The sequence below is a fragment of the Protopterus annectens genome, chromosome 12.part0, assembly GCF_019279795.1.
Source record: "Protopterus annectens isolate FY-2018-M chromosome 12.part0, PAN1.0, whole genome shotgun sequence".
In the NCBI taxonomy this organism is placed as follows: Eukaryota; Metazoa; Chordata; order Ceratodontiformes; family Protopteridae; genus Protopterus; species Protopterus annectens.
Window position 1 is genome coordinate 332,666,026 of NC_056746.1, and position 27,565 is coordinate 332,693,590.

The 27,565-nt window shown below is 36.2% G+C and overlaps 1 protein-coding gene across 1 annotated transcript in view; it reads left to right on the plus strand.

The window, feature by feature from the left end:
• ERCC4 (ERCC excision repair 4, endonuclease catalytic subunit) overlaps window positions 1–27,565 on the plus strand; it is a 516,254-nt gene that overhangs the window by 60,132 nt on the left and 428,557 nt on the right. The window contains exon 3 of the mRNA XM_044089409.1: window positions 3,123–3,318. Coding sequence (XP_043945344.1) covers window positions 3,123–3,318 — 196 coding nt within the window. The remainder of the gene's footprint in view (window positions 1–3,122; window positions 3,319–27,565) is intronic.

Here is a 27,565-nt window from a genome sequence, read left to right on the forward strand (position 1 = left end):
AAGAAAGCTTGGCTAGTAACGTTGGACCTCAAGGAGGCATACCTGCATGTCCCCATCAGACAAAATTGCAGAAGATACCTCCGTTTCAACCCATTACCAATTCTCTGCACTGCCCTTTGGCTTATCTACTGTGCCCAGGGTCTTCACAAAATGCCTGGCACCAGTAATTGCATGCTGCAGACAAAGAGGAATTCAAATATACCCATACCTGGACGACTGCCTCATCCAAGCAGAAAGCAAGGACATTCTCTTACAACACCTGGCCTTTGTAAAACATCTTCTTAGTTGCCTAGGGTACACAGTAAATGAAAAGAAGTCAAAACTAGTGCCCTCACAAATTATGACATTCCTGGGTGCCAGCTTGAATACAACGGCCCAGATGGCTTATCTGACGCCAGACAAATGACTACAATTAACTCAATACTTCAGAGCAATGGCAACAAAGACCCAACTCCCTGCAAGAAAAATTCTGCAGGCCTTGGGCTTCATGGCATCTTGCATACTACTAATACCATTTGCAAAACTGCATATGAGGAAATTGCAATGGCACCTAAAAAGCGTATGGACTCAACACAGCCACAGCTTGGAAACAATGATACCCCTCATTCCCTGCCTTCAGCAGGAGTTTCTATGGTGGTCACAGGCATGTCACCTCAACAAGGGTCAGCCTTTCACCTTACCCCCAGCCAGGCAAACTATGACTACAGATGCATCTGACTATGCCTGGGGGACACGCATGGCAGGACGGTGCATTCAAGGCATATGGACTGCAGATCAAAGGAATCTGCACATCAATCAAAAAGAAATGCTAGCTGTACAAAATGCTCTGACAGCTTTCAAGGACCTCTTACATCCAGGACAGCTTATCATAAGGACAGACAACACCACAGTAATGTGGTACATAAACAAGCAAGGGGGTACACACTCCTACCCTCCTTGCAGGCGAGCAGTAACCTTGTGGAACACAGCACTGGCTTACCAAGTTCAATTACAAGCTCAATTCCTGCCAGGAAAAAAGAACACATTGGCAGATGACCTAAGCAGAAACATCATGGGTCCCCACGAGTGGAAACTGGATCCACAAGTATTTGCAATGATAACTCAAAAATGGGGGTTCCCAGACATAGACCTGTTTGCCAGCCCCCAAAACTATCAACTAACAAAATTTTGCACAAGAACTTTTCACCATCAAGCTTGGAAAGTGGACGCATTCTCATTCAGTTGGAAAACGCTGACAGTATATGCCTTTCCTCCATTACCCCTTCTCACAAAGGTGCTGCTGAAAGTCAGGATGGAGAGACCCCGGATGATGCTCATTGCCCCAGACTGGCCACACCAGCACTGGTACCCACTATTAAGGAATATGGCCCAGGGCCCACCATGGATTCTACCACAAATTACCCATCTGCTCACACAGCAAGACAATCGGATTCTACACGGCCAGCTCAAAACCTTAAACTTGGCTGCATGGCAAATCACCTAAGCAACCAGCCAGCTCCTCTTTCACAAGTTGTTGTGGATATTATTCTGGAGGCCAGGAGGCCCAGCACCAGGAAAGAAAACTCAGACAAATGGAAACGTTTTGCGCCTGGAACCAAGCTAAATGCCAAAATACCCTTCAGCCTGACATACCTCAGATTCTGCAATATTTAACTGAGATGTTACACAAAGGGCTTTCTTTTTCATCTATTAAAATCCACTCCTCAGCTATTTCAGCTCACTACAACACGGATCCGCCCTTATTTTCACATCCACTCCTAAGGCAGTTTCTCAGAGGGGCCAAAAACATTAGACCTCCAAAGAGAGCACCAACACCTACTTGGGATCTCAACTTTGTTCTGGAAAAACTTACGCTACCTCCTTTTGAGCCAGCTTTCTCAGCTGACTTAAAGTTTATATCATGGAAGACTGCCCTGCTGCTAGCAATTACTTCAGCGAGAAGAATTTCAGAGCTTCCGGCACTAATGGCAGTAGAGCCTTTCCTCATTTTTCAAGACAGAGTTTCTCTACGAACTAACCCCTCCTTTATGCCTAAGGTGGTATCCAGTGTGGCTCTAAATCAAACCATCCATTTACCCACCTTCTTTCCAAACCCACAGAACAAAGGAGAAAGACTCCTACATTCCTTGGACATTCACATGCAGCTGTGTTACTACTTGGATAAAACTAAGGTTTTCAGAAAATCTGACCAGCTTTTTGTATCCTATGCTACAGCATCACAAGGAAAGGCTATCTCAAAACAGACCATTTCCAAATGGATAGGACATTGCATATAAGGCCCCACTCTACAAGGGCAGCAGCTACATCTACAGCCTATCTCAGGGGGTGCCAACCAAGGATATTCTGGAAGCTGCAACTTGGAGTTCAGTACACATCTTCACCAAACATTACCACTTACCACTTTACTCTGACTAGAGCTGGCTTTGCCCTGTTTGACTCCAGCACCCATCCTTAGCTTTGGGATTCTACCCAAGTGTGATGACTGCATTAGGGTAACACGATGAACATAGTACAGTTTTGTACCTACCATAAATGTAGATGTTCGAGTGTATACCCTGCTGCAGTCCAGGTTACCCTCCCTCCATCCCCTCTGAACTACCTGAACTTATCTCTACCACTCTATCCTATACTACCTCTGTGGTGTATTTGCTGGTGCCTAAGGGTTTTGTTTTATTTTTATATAGCTATGTATGTATGTATATATACTTTGCCTACCTATTAGGGGCACCTGACATCTGGGGCAAGAAAATCTGAAGAAAATGGCGTCGGATGCCTCTTTCATATACCCCTGGCGCACTGACGTCAGGGAAGAAGCGACAGCAACCGACGCTGGACCAAGTCTTTGGAATTCGGGCCGACTGCGGGACCGCCTGATGGCAGGATAACCCAAGTGTGATGACTGCAGCAGGGTATACACTCTAACATCTACATTTATGGTAGGTACAAAACTGTACTTTCTTACTAGCTGGCATGGAGAGATGGGGTGCTGTGAAATATGCAAGTCAAACACAAATAATCTTCAAATGCTTGGAACTGGTGTGTGAAAACATGAATGAATACTGAATGAAATGCAAAAGTGAAGTGCTAGAAAATAAAACAATGTGTTTTGGTTCCCCTTTTAGGTATCCTAGTATATAAGGCTCATAAAATTATTGAGTCATGCCAAGAGTCCTTTATCTTGCGTCTTTACCGTCAAAAAAACAAGGATGGCTTCATCAAAGCTTTTACAGACAATGCAGTTGCTTTCCAGGCTGGATTCTGTCAAGTTGAACGTGTTATGAGGAACCTGTTTGTTAGAAAACTTTACCTGTGGCCAAGGTAAGAAGTATTTGTGTCTTTTTGAGGTCTGTTTTGTTGGTTCATTGGAGAACAAGCTAAAGTTTGCCTTTCAGCCCTGCATATTGGATTGGTTAGACATTACCATAATGACTATTAGTTTGGTGATTATACATTAGGAAAATATATATATATTTTTATTGCAGGTATTTTTACCTATGAAGACTTTATAGTTGGTATTTTGTTTAGTCCTGATCGTATGATCTAGTTTGAAGAACATGCAGATGGGTATCTTCATGAATTTGGGGACAGGAGGAGTTAATCAATTTGTTAGTCAGATGGTCTGTGTCTGTCAGTGGTCTGTTTATAATCCATGTTCATCCTTCCCCACTACTGCAGTATCCTTTTAGCCTGTATGAGTTGTACTTTGCCCAAGATCCACCAACTGGGCAGCTTCGAAACACTCTGGCTCCCTCCCACATCTCCACTCTTAATGCGGATTGGATGGCACTGAGGAGGAAAAATCACAGTCAGAGTGGAAAATCCTCAGTACTTTCTTACTGCCTCACAAAAAAAGCATCTCAAAGGTTTCACAAGTGCAGCAGTCAGCACTTCAACTTCTTTCTGGCAGATAAGTTCCCTTTGGAGAACCTTTCCTCAGATAAAATTTATTTTTTTGTTTTGGCAAGGAATGCTACAGGTGATGTAGTGCTTTTATTCACACAGTGACAACTTGCCTGCATTTTTTCTGTCAGACTAATTTTATTCTAAAGGTGTTTCTTACAGGAGTTTAGACTGCTGCTTATACATTACACTCTTTTGGAGACAGTGAATGTGTACGAAAGTGTAAGTGTGTTGTTTTGTGCAAACCATTTGTCAGCTTGCCTTCCAACTGACTTGTTCCAGCATTTCTGACTGTATCTGAAACATCCTCCTCATGCACAGCATGGATACTGCTGGTCTGACTTCAGTAATTCCTAGAAAGAAAAAAAATTGCCAGATGGCCCTTGCTGCCTCCACAGGTAGGCTCCGCCTTCACCTCAGCCACATGAATAATCAGGAGGACACAAGGTCACTGTGATTGCTTGGGAGGTAGCACTTCAGCACTCTTTAACCCTCCAACCATTCTACATTCCAACAGAGCAAAACATAGTAGCAGACAAGCTAAACAGGACCAGAACAGACACTTACAAAAAGAAATTGGAAAAAAAAGTGGGTTTCCTGGAACTGATACAGTGGAGACACCTCAAGTGTTTCTGTTTGCCTCCTTTTAAAAGTGGCATCTCAACAGATTCTGGCCACACAGGCCTGCAAAACGGATGATTTTTCATTCTCATGGGTGGGAATGTTCCTCTCTACTTTTCCACCCTTTCCACAGATATCCAGGGTAATTCTGGGGATTCAGAAGGAGACTCCAAAAATAATTGCTATGACCCCCTTTTGGCCCAGGCACATTGGTTCTCCCTTCATATGGAATTGGCCAAGGGTGATTGCCACATGCTTTCTCACAAACGAGATCTACTCGTACAATTTAGAGGGAATTTGATACACACCAGTCTCGGACATTTTCAACTAACTGCCTGGATGATTCAGTTCTAATAACCTTTGGGAATCTCTTTTTCAGAAATGGTGCAGCTGGTACTAAAAGAGGTAATAAATCTTGCTACTAGAAAATCTTATATGGGCAAGTGGAATAGAATTTCTAGCTGGTGCCTAGCTAGTAACCAGGGCCCTATCAGGGATTATGTACCACTGGTCCTCAAATATTTGCGTGAGTTACTAGCCCCTGGCTTTTCTTACTCTTCCATCAAGGTTCATCTTATAGCCATTTCGGCATATCTGCCCACTGATTCTCCCCTTCCTTCTATGTTTTTGGTAAAAACGTTTCTTAAAGGAATTTTATATCCAAAACCAGTAAGCAAACAGATTGCTCCTTCTAAGATCTTAATTTTGTGATGGAAAAGTTAACCAGATCTCCATCTAAACCTGCACATCAAGCAGAGTTAAGGCTGTTTACTTGGAAAACTCTTTTTGTTTCTCATTGCTGACATTTGCAAGAAGAGTATCGAGTTGCAAGTGCTTATGGTGTGTGAACCCCATCTGTTCTTTCATAGGAGAGGGTATCATTAAGAACAAATCCCTCATCCATTCTAGAGGCAGCTACATAGTTTTCTGAATATACCTTTTTATAAGACATTGCAAACTGGATTCTTTCTCTAGATCTAGGACTGGCTTTGCTAGGACCAGTTTGCAGGGGCTCCTAGGTCCATATCCTTCCTCCTGTCAGGTTTTATAGGCTTTGGTAATCAACCCATGTAGCCTAAAGGCTGCTGCAGAAGTGGGAATGAGTATAATATAGTTGTGTAAGGTAAACATACCCATAACAATAGATGTTCGATTTCCTCACTGCTGCGGTAGCTGCAGCCACCCTCCACCCCCAGTGTTGCATATGTAGTCATTATTGGGAAGTAGTTTGGTCATTTTCTTTTTGTTTTATATATATATGTTTAGTTCAAGATAAATACACTGCTAAACTTTTAGGCAGGGCATTACTGAAGATTTTCCATTCTGACTGTTGTTTCCCACCTCAGGACTGACCAATTAGCAGTCAGAGTGGAAGTGATGGAGGGAGCCAGAGCCTTTGGAAGTTGGTTTGTTGTTGTGTCTTGGGCAAGACACAACAACCCGTATAGCCTAAAGGCTACTGCAGTAGCAAAGAATTAGAAAATCTACTGTTATTGGTAAGTACAACTTATACAATGTACTTTTCTTAATACTGTTTCACTAACTCATTAGGATGCAAAGTTGAAACTTGGCCTTAGAGCCTGTTAGTTACCCTTGCACATTATTTGACTCGAGTAATTTTTTTAAATTCTTTTTTAACACCTTTTATTACATTGCAATGCAAGACATAGGCAAGCATACATTAATAGAAAAGAAAACAAATAATACTTTTTTCCATTTACATGTATTATACATCACTTATTTACTTTCTTTATAATTATCGTCAGTCGAACATTACGTAAATTGTTCTATTTCTGCCTTCCCTTAATCCTCACTCTTCCTGAACATTATTCTGCATGTATTGTTCCTACAATTTCTTTTTATTTCTATGTAATTTCATCCTTCCCTTTTCTAAAGATCTCCCTTCCATTTATGTTATCTAAATTATAATATTCAGTATTTCAAATACAGTTGTGTTTAGACTTTGATTTCCATTTTCTGGTAACTGCTTTTTTTGGCAGCCAGCAGAATTAAACTTAACAAGGCCTTACAATGTCTAAGCAATTCGGATCCTGTGTCCCAGCTCAAAAGAATCTTTTCCTAAGTTACAGCCATTTGCTCACCCATTATTTCTGACAAAGTATCCTGTAGGGAATGTTTAAAAATCAAACAATAAAAAATGGCTAGCACTCCACTGGTGAATATATGAAAAATACTCATTACTCTCAAAAACATATGTTCTCCATTACCTCTTTCTTCCTCATCACACTTCCGACATCTACTTTCTACCTGAGGAAAAATTCTTAACTCTGCTTGGAGTATAAAAATACCAATGCAAACAGTTCCAAACAAAAATCCTAAACCTTCTGGGTTTTGTTGCATACTTGAGAGGCATACATATTTTCTTCCATTGTTCCTTTGTAAATTGCTTTCCCAGTCTCACTTCCTGATCTCTTGTAACTTCCTTTGATTAATTCTTATAGTTACTGTGCAATATTTAATCCCTTTAATCACAGCTTCTGTTCTAGATTCATACAAAAATTATACCACAGCAAGTCTTTCAAGTAGGTTTCTCCTAGCCTTTTTCCTCTTTCTCTATACTCTGTCTATCCCTGGTAGAAAAGGTAGTCTCTAGCCTGCAGTCCAGACATCTTCATGGCTTCACCCCACTTTATTACAATTCCATCTCAGGTTATTTGCTGCCATTGCCTTAGCTCTTTTGCCAGTTTTCTCCAGTAAATTCCTGCCCCATCTTGTCTGGTCGGTACTTCTACTTGCAGTCATACCTATTGGCAAACTCTCCTTTCTCCATTCTCGTGTTGGCTTAGTTCTTATTTTACTTTCTGCTGCTTTACATGTATAATATTCTATATGGTTGTTATTATTCTCCTTAAGGATTTGAATCCAAAATTCCACTCCCTCCTTATTTCTTCAGAAACCTCCACTTCGTCATCATCTTCATCACCACTTCCCACTTTGAATTATAACATTGTGCTTGTATTATATATATGAGCCTTAACTGTGTAGCTCTAAAATATCCATTCAAGTCAGGTAATCTTAAACCAACACCTTCTGTTGGAAGAATCAACTTATCCTGCTTAATACCTGCCCACTTCCTCTCTCAGATAAATTCATTCAATTCTTTCTTAATTGTTGTCCACAGCTTCTCCTCTGGTTGATTAAAAATATGCTTGACCTGTATATAAATCTAAAGGAACTATAAAAACATTTTCACTTTTTGTATCTTGCTGTCCGTTTTCATAAAAAGGAGCTTCCAGTTTCTCAGTGTTTTGTATTATCTTTTGGGTAGTCTCTTTTCACACATCTTTAGCTGCCATAACAAAAGCCTTTTGAATCCATACTCCTGAAATACTTCATCTTACTGTGTCCCCATAAATATGGGATTTGCTGACCCAATTCATGTGCAGGTACTTATGGCTATAGCTTTTGTTTTACCTTCATTAATTTTATATCCTGAAAAGTCTTGAAACTGTCTCAAACTCTCTTTTCTTGGAGAAAAGTATGCATTGCTATGACTACTTTATTCATAAAATGGAATGGATTGATTTTTGAGGACTTTTATGGCAAATTGCTTGGCCCCCTAATAATGCAGTTTTCCTTCCAGTGGGTGAGTTGTTAATACTAGTTAACCAAGAGTCTGCATCCTGTTGCCCGAAATACTTGCTGTATGCCTAACCCTGTTGTGGTTGGTTTACATATGCTTCTTGGGTTTCTACTTAAGCTGTTTGCTCTAGATCTCTCACAGTTTTAGATGTCTAATGGAAAGTGACGTTCTCCTTGTGAACAGCCTCTATCCTTTCTCTGTCTTTAGTAAAGTGAGTCTGCACATAATAGTGCAGTTGCATTCTTTGTTGTCCATTTAAATGTTTCTTTTTCAGATGCCTCTTAATATGCATTCTTTTATATCTACCACTGTGTTAATGCCTTCTTAAATTGCATATTTTTATGTCATCTGATGCAAGCACCACAAGTATGTTCTCTATGAAAAGAGAAATGACTGAAAAGGGAAAACAGAGCAACAAGATAGAGGAAGAAAAATGATAAAATGCACAAAAAGTGTATACAGAGGATAAGGACTGGAAATAGAAAAGGGAGAAGTAAAATTTATGGGGAGGGAAGATTGAGTAAACCAGGAAAAAAAGAATTGATGTTGAAGGGGGTGAAAAGATACAGTAGATGATTCAGTAGGAAAAAAATGTGCATTAAAGCAGCAAAATAGTTAGTTGCAAGGGGCTGTTTTACTATGGAATTGGTGTCTATAATAGAGGCGGCAGAACTGAGAGAAAGAAAACATAATCTTTAGAGTTAAATGGGTAGTTCGGAACACCATGGAAGTGCAGTAGAAGAAGAGAGCCAGAAGAGGGCAGCAAAAGCTTTAGTAGTCCCAAGATCAGCTAGGTGAGGTATAATAAGGATAGAGCATTTGAGTGTTAGTGTAACAGTGATGAAAAACAGCAGTGGTACAAAAAAGGTGAACTAATTGGCTGGGAGCAGTAATGGACAATATAAATGATGGGGGCAAAATGGTGCATTGGATTGAGGATAAGGCAGGGATAAAGACAAAGTAGAAGAAGGGGTAGTTGACAGGATTGATGAGGGAAAGTGCATTCGTGAAGGAAGCAGAGAGAGTGGCATCCATTATGGTGTTAGCCTGTCTGGTCTTAATACCGAATGACTGTAAGATCAGAGCTTTGAGACTACTAGCAAGGAGAAGTAACAAAGACAAGGGCCGGTGCTGTGCAGTGCTATCCTGACATTTCTTGTGAATACTACACATTGCATGCATTCACTATTGATGTGTATAAAGTATGTTTTTTTTTTGTCTTGGAAGACTGATGACCCAGAGAGAGTAATGTGACAACTGTAATTCCAGCTTTAGAGAGTGTTGGGTAGTGTAGAAGAAGTAATGGAGTTGGGCATTACATTTAGAATTTGCCTAGGAATCCAGGACTGTTGTAAAAGAGGACTGAAAAATTACTTTTATAGAAAAATCTTGCAGATAGGTTAGAAGAATCTACATACTTGTATAAACCATTTGACTAGCCTATTTTTTTCATGCAGTTAGAGGTAATGTCTATCTCACTGTCTGTGTTTTTGGTAGTACATGTCTAAGATAGAATTATGTTATTCTACTCCATCTTCAGTTTTTCTCACCACTTCAAAATGTGGTGTTGCTACTGACTTGCCCATTCGCAGGTAGTTTCAGTTATTTGGCTTTTCTTGTGGGTAAGTATTCAAATTGTAGTTTTCCTTGTTGGGAGACAAATGTTAACATATGGTGGGTGTCATAAGTTTTTTTTGCATCTGTAATATCATTTCATCAGTTATGTTAACAAGAGTGTCTATGATAAATAAATTGCCCCCACTGATTTCATACAGTGCAAGTCTTTTCTGTTTAGGGAACTTTCATGGTTCTAGGGTTATAATAAAGTTCTTAATTTTGAAGAGCCTAAGAAAAAAAAATAGTCCATCCAAAATGGAAAAGAAAAGTAGTTAAAAAACAAAAACAGAAGATAAAAATGAACTGCAAAGGAGCTCATTGGATGTTTTTGTAGTCAAGCTAAACATTAAAGGCTGCTGCCTTGAACAGCATAACCGATTATCAATGGTGAGGTTGAAATTTTTTTTGTTATTGTTCATTGGAGAGCAAAAGACCATCATTCTGAAAAAATATGTGGGGAGCTCTGATTTTCACCCAAAAATGTAATCTTTAGTTATCATTTTCAGAATTGTAAAACTAATATTTTTTACAAAAACTAATTTGGTTGTAAAATTCCATTTTGTTTGCAAGTTATTGTACTTAATTTTATGTTAAAATCAATAATCAACTACACTACCAACCACTTAGTTAGTTTGGATAAATATGAAAAGGATAAGCTACAACACCCTCTGGACAGCTGCATTCAAAGCACTTTCATAACCCCATTATAGGCCCATTCATCTGTGGGGAGTCTGTTAAGCTACACTAACTACACTAGACATAAAGTTATAAAATCTATTGCACGATCACACACGTTGTATAAGGATGCAAGTAACATTACGGTATTTCCAAGATGCTTGCTGCAAATATCCAAGTATCTCGCTTGTTTGATGCAGAGACCCCCACCTTTACACTTAACTATAAGAGAAGGCTAACCTGTTGCAGCTGCTGAGAGCTTAAAGTATGATATTAAATATATACCACTCTGAAGACTTAGAATGCATGAATGCCATATGATATTAAATATATACCACTCTGAAGACTTAGAATGCATGAGTGCCATATGATATTAAATATATACCACTCTGAAGACTTAGAATGCATGAATGCCATATGATATTAAATATATACCACTCTGAAGACTTAGAATACATGAATGCCATATGATATTAAATATATACTACTCTGAAGACTTAGAATGCATGAATGCCATATGATATTAAATATATACCACTCTGAAGACTTAGAATACATGAATGCCATATGATAATAATATATACTACTCTGAAGACTTAGAATGCATGAATGCCATATGATATTAAATGTATACCACTCTGAAGACTGCGAATGCCTGAATGCCATATGATATTAAATATATAACACTCTGAAGACTTAGAATGCATGAATGCCATATGATATTAAATATATACCACTGAAGACTTAGAATGCATGAATGCCATATGATATATATATATATATATATGTGTGTGTGTGTGTGTGCATATATATATATATATATATATATATATATATATATATATATATATATATATATATACACACACCACTCTGAAGACTTAGAATGCATGAATGCCATCTTGAACCATGAGCAGTTTGCTGCTGTGAAACATGAGGAAGGAGCAGTATCATTTCTCTACTATATCAGGGCCTCCAGATCCATTTTGTAATGCTATTTACTTTGTCTCCACCCTTTCAGACCTACAACCCCTTCCTGTTATGAAGTTATGGCAAGGAGTTCTGCTCAAATGTCCTTCTGGGCTGTCCTGGCATTATCAGGTGCCACTGATTATCTCAACCCTGTAAATGGTAATTCATTAAGCCTCATGTTGATACTTAACAAAGAAGCAAATTCAGGTGTTCTCAGCAAGGTAAGACAGACAGTGAAAGAGAGCAGAGAAAAAGGCAAAATGATGACAACTGGCTGCCTGTTCACTGTCCTTTTGACTTTGTACTTGCTATTTCATGAGTATGTCTGTGTACCTTTCTGTAAGGTTAAATGATACTTTGGTATTTTATCTTTATACTTAGTCCTGCAGTTGCTGTGTCCATTCTCAAAAGAATAGTGCTTTTATCCTACAAAAACAACTTTGGGCTAGCCATAGGAAAAAAATAGTTCAGCAAAAATGTTCCAGACAGCCGAAAGCTGTTCCCTTTAGAGGAACTTAAGGAGTTTTATTTTGCAACCTTTAGATCCAACCTTAAGTCTTCAAATGTAGTTATTATTTATACTGGAAAACAGCAAAATCCTGACTGATTTACTATCTTTTTACTTCATTGTGCTTATTGTCTTGTTTATTTTCTCAAGAGTTGGAATTTAAATTGCAAGGAAACAAAAAAAAAATAGACATTAACAAAATTGCTCAGAAAGAAGCTGACTTTGTGGATTCCTGAGCATAGCTTTTGGTTTGTTAGGAAAGCTTTACAGTGTTTAAAGGGAGTTTTATTCTCAGTTGGTTTTAATTGTAAAGGTAGCTGATTCCATAGTTTTGCAAAGTAGATGCTGCGATTTTTTGTTTTCCTTGTTTATCTGGAGTTTATTTGAAAATATGTCACATTTGGTTTGCACCAGGTTTACATGAAGATCTAGGCAAGGTTGTGGTTTATGACTAATGACAAGTTGTAATGGGTGTGTGCTCTTCAAATGTGTTTCTTTTAGTATTTTGTCTCATAGCTAGTCATAGTAGTACTAAGGACACCAGGGAATACAGTTGAAAATGCTTTGTTAATAATCAGCAACCAAAGGAAATATAAACGTTTTGCAGTATGCCCAGTGCTACAGTTTTTTTTTGCAGTTACGGACTTTAAGCTGCCTGTAAAATGTTATACTTTAGAAGTGGTGTTCGTGCAGATAACCTGTATCCATATGGGCTCATACATGCATGCAGCTTGTCTGCTGGGAGAATCTATTTTTTACTACCAGATGGGTAGTCTTGACACACTGTCTTCCATTCATATATTTTCCTGATATATTTCTAACAGTCTGTTTCTCCAATATGTACCAAAGATTTTTTTGTATTGACTTTATAAAGTCCCTAACTGATTCTTTGATTCTTTTGTTTTTCCAAGAAAACATTTTATTCTCATATGGCTCCCTTGATAGATTGCAGACTTAGCTCTTGCCTTTTTTGAATGGTTCCCCCATGCATATCTCTCAACTGTCCAGAATTTCACAAGTTGTCCAGTTTTTTGCCTGCCTTTTTTTTTTTTTTTTTAAGTGCCCCTCTAAAAATGTTTAGTTTTCTGGCAAATCATCTGAGGATTGCAATTACTAAATAATGACAAAGTTTGAGACTTCATATCCTTGGAAAAATGCATGCTAATTCAAAAGCTGTTTATTTTATTTTTATTTTATTTAACATTTGTTGTCTGGGAAAGTTTAACTAGGACAGAGCCTATTTTCAGCGGAGGCCTGAGGAGAAACGCTCCAGATGCATGTCTTCAGACTGTGGGAGGAAACCGGAGTACACGGACGAAACCCAAGCGAATGCATTTTTCCAAGGATATGAAGTCTCAAACTTTGTCATTATTTAGTCATTGCAAGAAACTTCGATCCCTCATAAAATCATCAAAGGCCAGTTTCGAAAGAAAAATTGCCCTAGACACTAAAGATAATCACAAGCCCTTCTTTAGTTATGTCAGGAACATGGGTGGAAACTCCCAGATATGCTCTGAATTGTTGCATATTGGTACAAAATATACCGAACCTACAGACATAGCCAACATCCTGGCAGACAGATTCAGCACAAACTTCTCCCCCCCTCCCCCCCAAAGGAGCAAACGCCTATCCCAACTGAATGTAACCTCCCTGACATCACAGATGCACAGGTGAAAGCTGCCATCTCCAAAGCAAAAAACACAGCATCTATGGGACCGGACGGTGTCCCAGGATGTGTCTTACACGAGCTCCAAGAAGAACTGAACCCTCACATTAAGTCACTGTTCAAACTTAGCCTTACTACAGGATATGTACCCAAAGAATGGCGTACATCTACAGTGGTCCCACTCCACAAAGGTGGTGCCACAGCGGACCCCGGAAACTATCGCCCCATAAGCCTGACTAGTCTGGTCTGTAAAGCTATGGAGCGTATTATCATGGAACTCATAAACAAAGACATTGGGAGCCTCCAGACACTGGACCCTACCCAATTCGGCTTGTTAAGGGCAGATCTTGCCTCTTAAACCTAGTTAATTTCTTTGAAACAGTTACCAAAGCCATAGATGAGGGCAAGGTAGTCCACACAGCCTACCTGGACCTCGCAAAAGCCTTTGACACAATACTCCACTCGGGAATCATAAATAAGCTTACCAGCTTAAATATCAACCCCTATATCACAAGATGGGTTGCAAACTGACTCCGAGATAGAACCCACATGGTCAGAATCGCAGGTGCCATGTCCGAATCCAAACCAGTTACAAATGGCGTCCCACAGGGCTCAGTTCTGGGGCCTCTCTTGTTCGGTATGTACTTCTCTGAGGTTCAGGCTAACACGGGGGGATTATGGCTGACAAAGTTCGCAGATGACTGAAAACTGGGGGCCATAATCGAATCTCCAGCTGATACAAGCATCCTCCAAAAGGGTCTCACAGAGACGGATGTTTGGTGCCAGAGCCACAGCCTCAAGCTAAATGCTAAAAAGTGCATAGTCATTCCCTTTGGGAAAAACAAGGTGCCCGCAAATTACCACATAGGTGATAATCCATTAAGTATGGAAGAAGTAATTAGAGATTTGGGGACCAACGTAGATAGTAATCTCTCCTTTGATAATCACGTTGCCAAAGTCGTTAAAAAGACCTTCTATATAGCCCACCTTATCACGAAAGGGTTCGCATCTGGATCAAGAGAGGTCATTGTGCCCCTCTACACGTCACTCATCAGGCCCATAATTGAATACAATGCCCCTTTTGGGATGTACCTTACCCGACACCTGCAGCAACTGGAGAGACCCCAAAAGTACCTCACCAAGAGGATCATGGGCTGTTACAAACAGATGTTCTATGCAGCTCGACTAAAGAAACTCCAGCTCTACTCAGTTGCTTACCGCCTACTCAGAGGCGATCTATGCCTGACGTACAAAGCCATGTCAAACCCAGAATTAATGGACATGCTCCACCTCAAAAAATCCAAGTCCCTTAGAGCTACACGCTCCAGGGACCTAAACCTCAGCACAAAAATAAATAGGACATGCTGGAGAGACAGATTCATTTCCCAGAGGCTCCCCTCACTCTGGAATAGAATCCCAATTCATGTTAGACATAGCCCCTCGCTGACCCTCTTCAAGCGAAATCTGGACGCATGGATGGGAAATCGCATATTCACCCCTGAGATCTCTTCTGTGTCCCTGCTAGACAGAGGCACAATAAACTAATCTTAAAAGGGTACCTTCTTTGACCTACTTTACAGAGGCACAGTAGGCTAATCTAATAGGGAGGCGGAAGCCAAATACACTCTGGCTGGGCTTATAAATGCCCTGGGGCAGATAGCCTAGTATCTACCTATGAACCTATGCAGGGAGAACATGCAAACTCTGCACAGAAGTCACCCCAGCTGAGAATTGAACCGGAGAACCTCTTGCTGTGAGGTGACAACATTGACCGCTACACCACTGCGGTTCCCTTCTAGCAACTTTCTAAGTTGATAAGAGCAATATGAAATTCTGTCACTAATTTTGGGAATTTGTCCCCTTGCTGTTTTTAACTTTTTCTTTGATTCTATCCCCAAGAGACTGAGAAGTATGTACTCATGACTTTTCTGAATGATTGTTTGTGACTTGCGCAGAAGCATAGCTAGGGTGGAGTGAATGTGGAAGTCTTCCCAGGCAAAAGGTCAAGGGTGCAATAGGTCCATTTTATTTAATGCTCCTCATTTACACGTAAACATGAGTGTAAAGAGCAGAGATGTTTGGCTGTAGGACCCAGTGCTGTTGAGCTCCAGTTAGAATGTTTTTTTTATTTTTCTCTCATGTAGAGTGTGAGGATGTTTGGGACCTGGTGTTCCGCCTTAAGAAGGAAGGAAAGAGCGACCGATTGGACAACAGACTGTTCTTAGGCAAAGGAGCCAGATCTAGAAAGGGACTTTTTTTTTATTTTTGTCCTTCAGTGAAGAGTTGAGAAGTTGGGAATATGGCTTGGAACGCCAGAGTTACAAAGGACCTTTTTTACTCTTCAAATGAATGAGCTGGGAGGCTGGGCATCACATTAGAGAATGGCACTGGTTGCTAGAAGAGCCTGCTATGCTTCTGTACTTGCAGGATGGCTCTACAAACTGTTTCCAGTACATTTGCTTTGTATATAAAATTAACCACCTACTAGTATAGTTCCTAAATCACACAGAAGAGTTTCATGCAACTCTGGTTTGACAAATATTTTATACAGATGGTTATTTTGGTGATGCACTAGGCTATGCATAGTAGTGGAATGCAGCTGCAAGGCCAGACCTTGGTAAGTAAGCCTGATGTATGTAGGAACATTGTTCCTGGGTAGTTGTCTTTTCTCTCTAAATATTTCCCATTCCCAAGCATAATCATATAGAATGTCTTTTAGTTTAGAGTCACAGCTGAGACCACTGTTGATTATTAGTAAACTGCAGCCCATTATGTAGTTAATGTCATAGTCTAATAGCACAGCAGTGTGCTGCTTTTAATAGATCAGGGGTCTTATTTTATAGAAGTATGACACACCTTAGATTTGTGTGTTTGTCCTCTGCAAGAGTAAGACAGCATAATGTCACAACCTTTGTTTGCATTGTTAACAGCGGTTTTATACATACAACAGAAATAAGAAAAATAACACAGATGCTATCCTGTGAAGTGTCATGACTTGTATTCACATTTGTTGCACATAATACTGACTGCTAAAACCACTTGTTATTTAAACCATAGAAATATTCATGATATTGCAGTTCTCAAGAAAATTAAGCTTCCTGCAACTTTTAATAAGGGCTGTGTGTAATATTGTATGCGAACAAATATTTTATCCATTTACCGTGCTGTTAACTAATATTTCTGCATTTAAAAGGTCAAATCAACAATTATACTCTAAACTCCTAGGATATAATTTTTAAATCTGCCACCCCCAAGTTTTAACCGTAAGAGACTCCTGTACCAGTTGTAGCTACAGTATTTGCTTTTGTTTTCGTGTGTCCTCCATTGTTTAAGGTTTTGCAATGATGGTAGTGAGTGGCTTGTTTCCAGTAAATTTAGCTGCATTGTTGTACATTGATATGAATGTGTTTATATGGGTTTTTCAGGTTACTTATGGTTACTGTTACATTGATTTCTGCTGTTATTTTTTTTTTCTGGTTGTTTGTAGGTTGGTGTATAACCTGTAGAGAGATCCACATTCTTTGTGCAAGCCCCATATTGTATTTCCAGTTTGTTGCTTGAAGTGGTATCACTGAGGTGATTCCAGATACGTACAGTTTCTGTTTCTGATGTAGGTCCTTTTAAGTTTTCTGCTTTATTTTTAAGTACAGAGAATTCTTTAAGTATTAAATTGCTGAGACTAAGGATATACTGGGAGATCCTTTAAGGCTGAATTCAAGTTGGGCCTTATCTTCTATATAGTGGCAGAGTGCTGAGTTATAGATAGACTGTATTAAGGTTATTTCATTGATATGTTATTGCTTGTTTATGGTGAATAGTAGTAGACCTAGTATTAATCCTTGCAGAACTGCACTGTTGATGTTTAAGCTTGTAGTGATAGAGCCTTGCCAGCTTCCACTGTGAGGTCTGTTGTTGAGGTGGAATTTAGACCGTAACAGGGCTGTGCTTTTGTAGCCAACTTGTTGCTTTTGAAGCAGTATGTGGTGGCCACCACTTCAGAGGCTTTGCCAAAAGCCAGAAATAATGCAGGTTTGAGGTGGTTTGTTTTTCAGTTTATGCCTACTTGATGTGCATGCTTTTACAAAGATGGTACTTTTTGGAGACTCTTGATTTAATTCAGTGAGCATTGCTGTTCTGTCTTATTTTGTTCCATCAAAAACAAGTTCTCACTTGAGAATTTTTTTGGAGGTCAAGTAATCATTTTCTTGAATCTTGTGAATCTTGTTTCATTGATGGGACACTTCTGTGAAATTGCCATTTTCTCTTGAGCTGGTATAGCTTCTGAGGTGATTACATTTAGTAAGGCTGTGAGGGGACGCATCCCCCATTTCATCCACTGTTGTGTTTTTGTACTATGTTTTTGCATTTGATGAAGTGTAATTTTAGGAAGTCACTCCTATCCCTTCTAAAAGTTTTTTTTATCTCCTCTCTTTTACTTTTTTTTTTTACTAAATATTTTTTTATTATTTCAAGTAAGATGTCTTAAGAAACATTACATGAAATAAAGATAAATAACATATTTACAATTCTAAAACATTACTAACTTCAAACCATTATTTAACTATTTACATTGGTGTCTATGCAAATAACATTGAAATTCTATATTATATAAAGTTAGAAACATAAGATGATATATCTTCTTCAATCTTTTCGAGTATTTCCATTACTTTCTTCCAAGAGTAATAGTAAGAAGTAGATCTTTTAGTTCTGTTCTTCACTGTTAGTATTTCCATGTGAGCAACTGTTGTTGTTAAATTCTCAAATTCCTTGAACGTAGGAGAAGCCTCATTTTTCCAGTGTATAGTTATGATTTTACGTGAAATTGCCATTAGTGACCATAGGATTTTAGTGTCTTTTTTTTGGTACACAGTTTGGAATAGGAGAGTTGAATAAAATTAAAGACTTTGCTAATTGAAAATTATCATTATAAACAGTCTGAAAAAAATAGTTAATGGATTTCCAGTACATATTGAGACATATACATTCATAAAAAACATGCTGCCAATCTGCTTTTATCTTGGTATGGCATCTCCAACGTTGATCTTCAGTAGAATACATTTTGGCTAACCTATGTGGTGTATAGAAACTTCTGTGTAGATATCTCCAAGTGAATAATTGCCAGTATTTTGATAATGTAGAAAATTTGGAAGATTTTAGAATATTACTTTTTTCTTCTTCAATTGGAGGATGGTTGTTTATTAAAGTATAATAATCCTAGTATGATTTTTCATGATAGTTTTTTGTTTTTTTAACAATTTTATAGATATTAGACAAATAACCTGTATGCTGATAAGGCTGTTTTGTGATAAGAATAAGGTGTTCAATGAGTTTTGGAGCTTCATGTCTAACTGAAGGTTGCATTTTTTCTATTTTATTTGTAAGAAAATGCCTTAGATTTTGTAAAAACAACCAATTGCCTTTATTTATATTATAATTATAAATTATCTGTTCATTTGTTAGAATTGTCCTTTTCTCTATAAGTTGATGCCAAAAGAGTAGTGTTTCTTCTTTAAGTATATTTATTTTAGATATTTGGAATGTATCTAGAATATTTGGTGTAAAAGCTATAGGGAAAATAAGAAAAATCCAATAATTAATATTTGGTATTTTATTTATATATGTTTTGAACACTGAAAGTGTAGATTAATATTATTCCTTTTCCCTAAAAAATAATATTTTAACATCCATGTAAGGGGTGATGGTATTACTGTTAAGTTGTCTTGTATGTGATTATAATTGACTTCTGTGTAAATCTGCTCATGGGCTTGTTTCCATATAGGTGTGTATGAATTATTTAACCATAGTGTTATGTTTTTAATAACAGATGAGGTAATATATAAATCAATATCCGGTAAATTAATTCCACAGTCTTCCCAATCTGGTAAATGTTTATTTAAGGCTATACGGGGTTTATTTGGAAACTATATAAAATTTAAAATTAGTTTATTGTGTCCTTGAATAATATATTTGGGAGGTGGCAATGAAAAATGTTGTATTAAGTATAATATTTTGGAAATATGATTATTTTAATAAGATGTAATCTGTCTGCTGTTGAAAAGATATATTTATTCCAGTAACCAATTGTTTGTTCCATTTTGTCTAGTATTTTATTATAGTTAAATATTACAGAATCTGTTAATTCATTGAGTAGATTTATTCCCAGATATAATAATTTACTTTGTTACTATATATTTGGAAAATCTTTTGTTTATATTATTTATTTATTTTTTTTTTACAATTACAGGGCATAATTTTAGTTTTGTTTTCATTAAATTTTAAGTCTGAAATATTTTGAAATTTATTCATGGAGTTAAATAGAGCATTCAAAGACTCATTTGCATCTGAGAGAGTTATTAGTATGTCATCAGCAAAGAGCTGGATTTTATTAATACAAATGCCCTTTATGTTATTGTTTGATCTGATTTGATTTGCAAAGGGTTCTATGAGTAATGCAAATAACAATGGTGATAAAGGGCAACCTTGTTTAGTTCCATTTTTGATTGTTATAGGACCTGATCTGTGTGATCCCAGTTTAACATATGCAGTAGATTTTTCATATAGTATTTGGATAAGATTATTAAAATTAGAAGGAAAGTTATATTCTTTTAAAACTAGTGAAAGAAAGTTCCAGTTAACTGAATCAAAAGCTTTATTAATATCTAATGAGATTACATTTAAATCTAGGACTTTATGTTTGCTGTAATCTATTAATGTTAGTATTCTTTTAATGTTATCTGAAGTATTTCTTCCTTTAATAAAACCTGTTTGATCTTTGTGAATTAAGAAAGGAAGAAAGTGTTTGATCCTATCTGCGTATATAGCCATAAACATCTTATAGTCTATCTTGAATAATAATATTGGCCTTTATGAGGAACACTGCTTCTCTGGTTTGATAACTGGGGATATCGATGAATATTTCCAAGAGGGTGATACATTCAAATCTTTATTGGCTATATCACATACTTTTAATAATAAGGATATGGCTTGATTGGGTATTAATTTATACATTTCCGGTAGCATATTGTCTGGGCCAGGTGCTTTATTTGTCTTGAGCTTTTTAATTTGTGATTTTAATTCTGTCATATTGATTGGTTTGCTTATAAGGTCTATTTGTTCTTGTGTTAATTTAATATGAAAATTATTTTCTAAGTATTTTTTATATCCTTAGTAGGTGTATCTTGAGTGTTTATGGAATTATCAATGTTAAAATGGAGTCTGAATGCTTCTAAAATATCATTTAGTTCCGTAACTCTTTTGTTAGTATTGGGAATAAATATTTATTTTATTTGCTTAATTTAATTTTTTTTGTTCTATTAGTTAAGTGTCTCAGGTATGCTGAATTAGTAGAGTATGAGTTTATTTTTATCTTTTCTAAGTTAATCATAATCTTATGATGTAACAATTCTGTATACTTCTTATTGATTTGTGTAAGTTCTTGAACTTGAGTAGCATTACCCTTTTGTATTTCCAATTTCAATTTATCTGCTTTGTTTTGTAAGTCTAGCATATCTTTATTCCATAATTTTCTTTTATTTATGTACCAGGATAATATTTTCCCATATGTAACTGCTTTTAATGAATCCCAGACATATATTTCTGAAATATCTTCTGTGTAATTTATTTCTAGAAAGTTTTTGATTGTTTCTTCATAGAATTCTTTGAAATCTGTCAATTTTGTGATATAGGAAGGTATCCTAGTAATGGGATTTGAATAAAATGGTGTAAGCTCTATCTCAAAGACTATGGCATTATGATAAGATAAGGGACAATTTATAATTTTGACTTTGTCAATTTTTGTTATTAGGTCATTGGCAACATGTATTCTATCAATTCTAGAGTTAGTTTTATATCTATGAGAATAAAATGTGAGATTAGTGAGTCTGGTTCTGCAAACTCATTTATATCTTTTAAATACAATGTTATCTATACATTTTGATACTGCTTTAGAGATAGGTTGTTTTCTTCTTTTAGATTTAGAATCTGTATCTTTTTCATTCATTATACAGTTGAAGTCTCCTGCCAATATCAGGCTACCCTTAGTTAAATTAATTATCTCTTCAAAGTGCTGTTTAACTGTTTTTAATCCTAGTCCTGGGATCCAATATAGATTTACTAACATATAGATTCTCTTATTTAATTCTGTTGAAGCTAGACAAAACATACCTGATGTATCTTGATGAGTAGTAATTATTTTAGGTGTTATAGTTGAGTTGCGAAGTAGTATAGCTACTCCTCTTTTTTTTGTTTTGTATTGAGAGTTTATTAGTACTGTGTAGTTACTAATATTTAAGTTGTTTATATCTCTAATAAGTGTGTCTCTTGTAAGAAGACTATTTGTGGTTTATGTAAGTTTATGTACTTGAATAGGCTTTTCCTTTTATTACTATTGTTTAGACCATTAACATTTATGGATAAACATTTCATTTCCTAGTTTTGAGTTTGTTTTATGTGTGAGTTTATGTAAATATTGTTTACTCTTAGTTCCATCTTGGATGCAGAATTCAAAAAGTTTTTCTTGTATGATTTTTGCATGTTTCTGAGTGACACCAAAGTGATAGAATAAAAAAAAACAAAGAACTTCCAAACTTGTAATTCTTAACCTTAAAAACCATTCCCTATCGCTATGAGGTAATATACCTCTTTGGTTAGTGAATCTAACCAAACAAACTTTCTACCCTCACAAATAATATTTAGATCAGTTTCTCTTATCCTCTTAGTTTTTAAATAAAGATAATTGAGTAATATATTAAGATAATCTAATCAGCTAAAATATATAAATATATTCTTTACTCATCTTATTGAAATTCAATAATACTTATTTCTAATCAGGTTTCAAATAGGTACAAGTATTTAGATTAATGTAGTATCATTTCAAAATAGTTTAGGGTATTAATAAACATCATGTTAAAATCTATAACTGTATGTTGCATACATCTGTTGAAAACTATTCACTGACATTACTGTATAATACAATACCATTGTTGTGTAAATGTTTTAGACTACTCAAGTCCGAAACCAGTGTTTAAATTAGTATTTGCAAAGTCATATTGGAATAAAAACATGAATAGTTCTGAAACCACATCATATTTCATGTTTAACATAAACTGAAATGCAATACAATGTACAAGTATATTAATATTTCTTTAGTAGACATTAAATATGTTCCTCTGATTGCATCTTTCAGCTTTTCAAAGACAATTCCCATGGCTGGAGACAACAAGATCAAAATTTAGACATCTCCCTTATTTATCCAAGAGACTACTTATAATGTTGTTACTTGATTGAGTGTTTTGTTGTTTAACACTTTTATCAACTTTCAGAGGGACTTTATATAATCAAAAAGACACCGTACAGAGGTAAAAATACAGTGCACTTGACCACACCACATTTTCAAAGCAAACATCTATGTATATCACATATTAACTCTTACAGCTTAGACTGACACTTAACCAGTGAGTTTATCTGCTGACAATAAGTGCTGGAAATATAATTTTGGCTTACTTAACACCAGTAATTTAATCTTATGACTGAATAAAAGTTTAGAATTAAACATCCGGAGCTTCTCATTATAGTATTTAAAAAGTATACTGGAGAACATATCAAAATAATGGAAGCTGCTAAGATTTAAACTATTATGTATGAAAATGTTACAGGTTAAAATTCCTAACCCACTTTGCAGTAAATAGACAAAATGTATTTAAACTATGGGGTAATACCTTTATTACGTCAAAAAGGTGTTTAAGAAGCTTGTTTTTCCTCTAACATCAGGGGATAGCTATGGTGATCCATGCACTGCAAGAGTATTATTTATCCTGGTAATTGCTTTATGATTGTATATAGAAATATTTAATTCAAATAATTAACTGGCATTACAACAATGTTTCTCAGAAAAGTTGTTTTACAGTTAATGACTAGATAGAACACATCATTGAGAGGATACATTTATCAAATGTCAAGTGCTTTAGCTATAATAAAAGTGTCCCCTCAAATTAATCCCTGATGAATTTACTGCTTACTAAACTTGCAGACTAATATTGGCGTCTTTTCATGTAGTCATATTGGAACATGAAAATACAGGTCTGCTGATCAGGAACAGTCAGGCTCTCAACTGCTAGACAATGCTATACATTTGTCTGCAGAAAGGTTTGAGAATTACGGTTGCATTGTCGAGCATTTTTGTTTACACTAACAGTAACATGATATACCCACATACACGTGTATTGTGTCATTCTTGATAATGTAAAAAGCCAGGTAATATTATAAGAAGGGTGAAGCCACAGCCAGGAAATATAATAAGAAGAGTACAGCCGCAGTCATTATTCAGATGAGTAAATGGGAACAGCATGAGCCATCTAAGGATGGATAGCTCGCTGAGTACCTGCCACAATGTATGTTCATAATGCATGGTAACTTAGTAATAAATTAGGGTGTGGGCTAAGCCTCTCTCTCTTCTACTCAAATTGGATTTAATACAATATGTGTGTAGAACACAGATGCTTCGACAAAGTTCAAACCTATATGGGATATAAATATTGTACAACTGACACATTGGGTTAAATCCTCTGTTGTTATGTTACTTATTGTAGTTGTTTATATGATTATTGCTTTTACTTTATCTATCTAGTATATTATACTGCTATTTAAATGCTTGATTTGCTAAATGTACATTTAACCTTCTTGTTGCATCCCATTTGTCCACTTGAGGGCATATTTTGGTAGCAGGACATTAGTAGTATTTTGTAGGAGCACCAGTGTGGCAAATGGCAATTTTCTTTAAAATAAACCTGTCCGTTGCTTGACATTTACTAGTTTCTTTAGAGAATTTGTAAAACAGCAGTGATTTTATTCACTGATGATTAATTTCTGCTCTTTAAACTCTGCTGTACAAAACATAGTAAGGGATAGTTAAAATGTCTGGAAAACTAAGCTGACAGAAAGACGAGCAGATATATGTCCTTATCTATCAAGGTGCTAGAAGACATCAGTAGCCATAAGCTGAAAGTGCTTCAAAAAATGTATATCTGTGTATATTTAGATGAACCTCATATATTATTTACGTTTCCTTAGAAGGAATTTTGGTTCTTGTATCTTTAAATGTGAACCTAGCTTATTTCCTGACTAGATGTCAATTAGAAAGAGTCAGGGGATGGCGTACACAAGTAAATGCGATAAGCAATACGTAACTCGAGTTTCTAGTGATGTTTGTGGCTGTTAAATTGTCTCGAGAACCAAGCGGGAAAAGGTACGTGTTTTTTCTTTTTTCTTTTCCCTTCTCTTACTTCGTGACAAACTCATGTAGTGTGCACACAAGCACTCTAGTTTGCGGAGTAGTGTTCACAACTATCAAACTTTGCATTTTAAACATGCTATGCCTTATTTCTCTACAAAAGAAAAGATAACAGGATATCTAAGCTAGTCACAAGCATCTCTCAACTCCGGATGTCCGGAGCCACAACACACCTGACTTCACTTAAAACATTTTTTTTTACTGGACTATATCAGTATGTGCATATGGGTCAAAGGCAGAACATCTTTTAAGATTATTTAAAGTAGTCTTATAATACATCTAAACTGAAATACTTCATTTCAAAAGCAACACATTTCCGCCCAGCATTAGCGTTTATCCAAACAGGGACACTTTTAACTTATAAAAAGTAATGCTGTCAGGGATGTAACTGATCATAAGTTATATAGCAGCCATTACTATACCTATTAAGCAATATAACCTTATACTGATTAAAGTATTATAAGTTAATGAAGATTTTATGAAAAGAAGAGAAAAATAAAAACAACAAAATACAAAGAGAGAAAATAAATAAATATACAAATAAATAAATAGCTATTTGGGAACATTATTATGCATTGATTACTCTAAGAATATGAAAATAATAGATGGATAATAATGAAAAATAGAGTAATGTTTAAATTATGCTTAGTATATTGATGTGATTTGAGATGAATGTATTTAAATGTATACTAATTTTGACATTTAAAGTATAATTGAAAACAGTACCTGTTTCGGTGTAACTTGAAGACAGTAAGAACTTTTCTTTTGTTGTTAGTATTATTATTTAGATTTTTACAGAATATAACATATGTAAGATTATTTGTCCTTTAGTTTTTTTTTTTCTTTTGCTCAAACAGTTTTCCAATTATTTACTTCAGCGTTTCTTTTCGGTGTACTTATTGTCCAGTCCATAGATTCTTCATTTGTTAGGATGTTGTTGTTGGTAAGGTATTTTATTGCTGAATCTACTGTTTCAAAGATTTTTATTCCATTTGGTAGAAAAACTCTCAGTCTTGCTGGGAATAAAAGATGGGCTTTCAGTTGCTTTTTCTTCAAGGTTTTTATTATTGGTAGAAATTCTTTTCTTTTTGAAACCACCTTTGTAGAATAATCATTGTCAAATCTTATTAATGAATCATTGTATTTGATGGGAGAATTGCCCAAGCATTTCTTAGTATAAGATCTTTATCTTGTGTAGAAAAAAGTCTCACAATTATAGATCTCGGCGTGTTCTTACCCGGAGAAGAAGCATTTCCAGAAGCTGCTAGTGATCTATGCGCACGTTCTAATCTATACCATATGAAAGAGCTTCAGGTATTTTTGTTACATCTGGTATCCAGGTGGTAAGAAAGTTTATCACATTGTCCCCTTCAGATTTTTCTGGTAGACCATATATTCTAATATTATTTCTTCTTGTTCGATTTTCCATATCATCAATCTTTTCTAGCAAATATGTGTTCTGCTGAAGTAAGAATTCACTTTGTTGTTCTTCTATTTGGACTCTAGTGTCAATGTCACTTAATGACTGTTCAATAAGTGATATCTGTCCTTTCTGCTGTGTAAACATTTCTTGAAGCTGTTCCAGTTGTTGTGAGCACTTTTCTTTAAAAGTATCTATTTTATTGTCCATCTTGTCGATTTTTATTGTAAGTCCCTGTATATTTGTAATGAGATATTGCAGGTCTTTTGAGAGAAGAGTCTTGTGCTGTATTCCTTAGATGACTCGTGCTGTAAAGCTGATATTGGTGCTGATTTTCCAGTAAGTAATTTGACCGGAATTATTCAAGTTCTGACAATAAAATTTTTCTTCTAGATGCTCAGAGTTATTAGAAATAAGTTAGTAATAAATATTTCTTCAAATTAAATATTATTTTGTAAAATTCCTGTCGGGAATTGTATTGAGGTAAGAGAGCTGAAATGAAGTGCAGCTATCAGTTCAGCATCCTAGCCACACCCCCCCCTCTCTTTTACTTTTGATGGTGTATGATGTGAAGATTTCATGCAAATAAAATAACGTGAGCAGGTTGAAACTTTTACATTAAAAAAACTTAAAAAAAAATTTCTTTCTCTGATTTGTATACAAATGCACAGTTGTAGCATGGTAATTTATTATGCAATTGCAGATTGCTGACTTGGAAATTTAAATTTTTGGATGCATGAATTTTCTTTTTCTACCTTGGATATATGCAAGAGACACTAAACTGAGAGGATCTTGGCAGGGGGGGGGGGGTTACAAGGTGATAAGTACTGAAGGGAGAAATATTATGTTAGCAAAAAGCAAAAACATACGAAAAGTCAGCAATTCTGCCCAATACACACCAAAGCAGTCAATATTCCACCAAAGTTCTTCATTTCATCAACGATCTGGTACCTCGGCAATTCGCCTTCAAAGGATTATGTTAGACTGATTTCATCTATGAACTGCTTCTGACTGGACTGTCTGAAATAAACCTAAATGTATTATTTTCAATTTATTAATACCAGCATTTATTTTCATGTTGTTCAAGTTTATTTACTGTGAACCAATCTGAGGCACAGCCTGGAGGATTACAAACACAGGGCAAATGTATGTTTACAGACATGAGTAAAAGCAACAAGCAATTTAGAAGAAAGCAATTTTGACACAATTTCATCTAGAGAAGAGAATGATTAATTGGATAGTGTTTACATGATAATTACAAATGAGTTGAAGCTAGTGGTCTGACTTTTAACTCA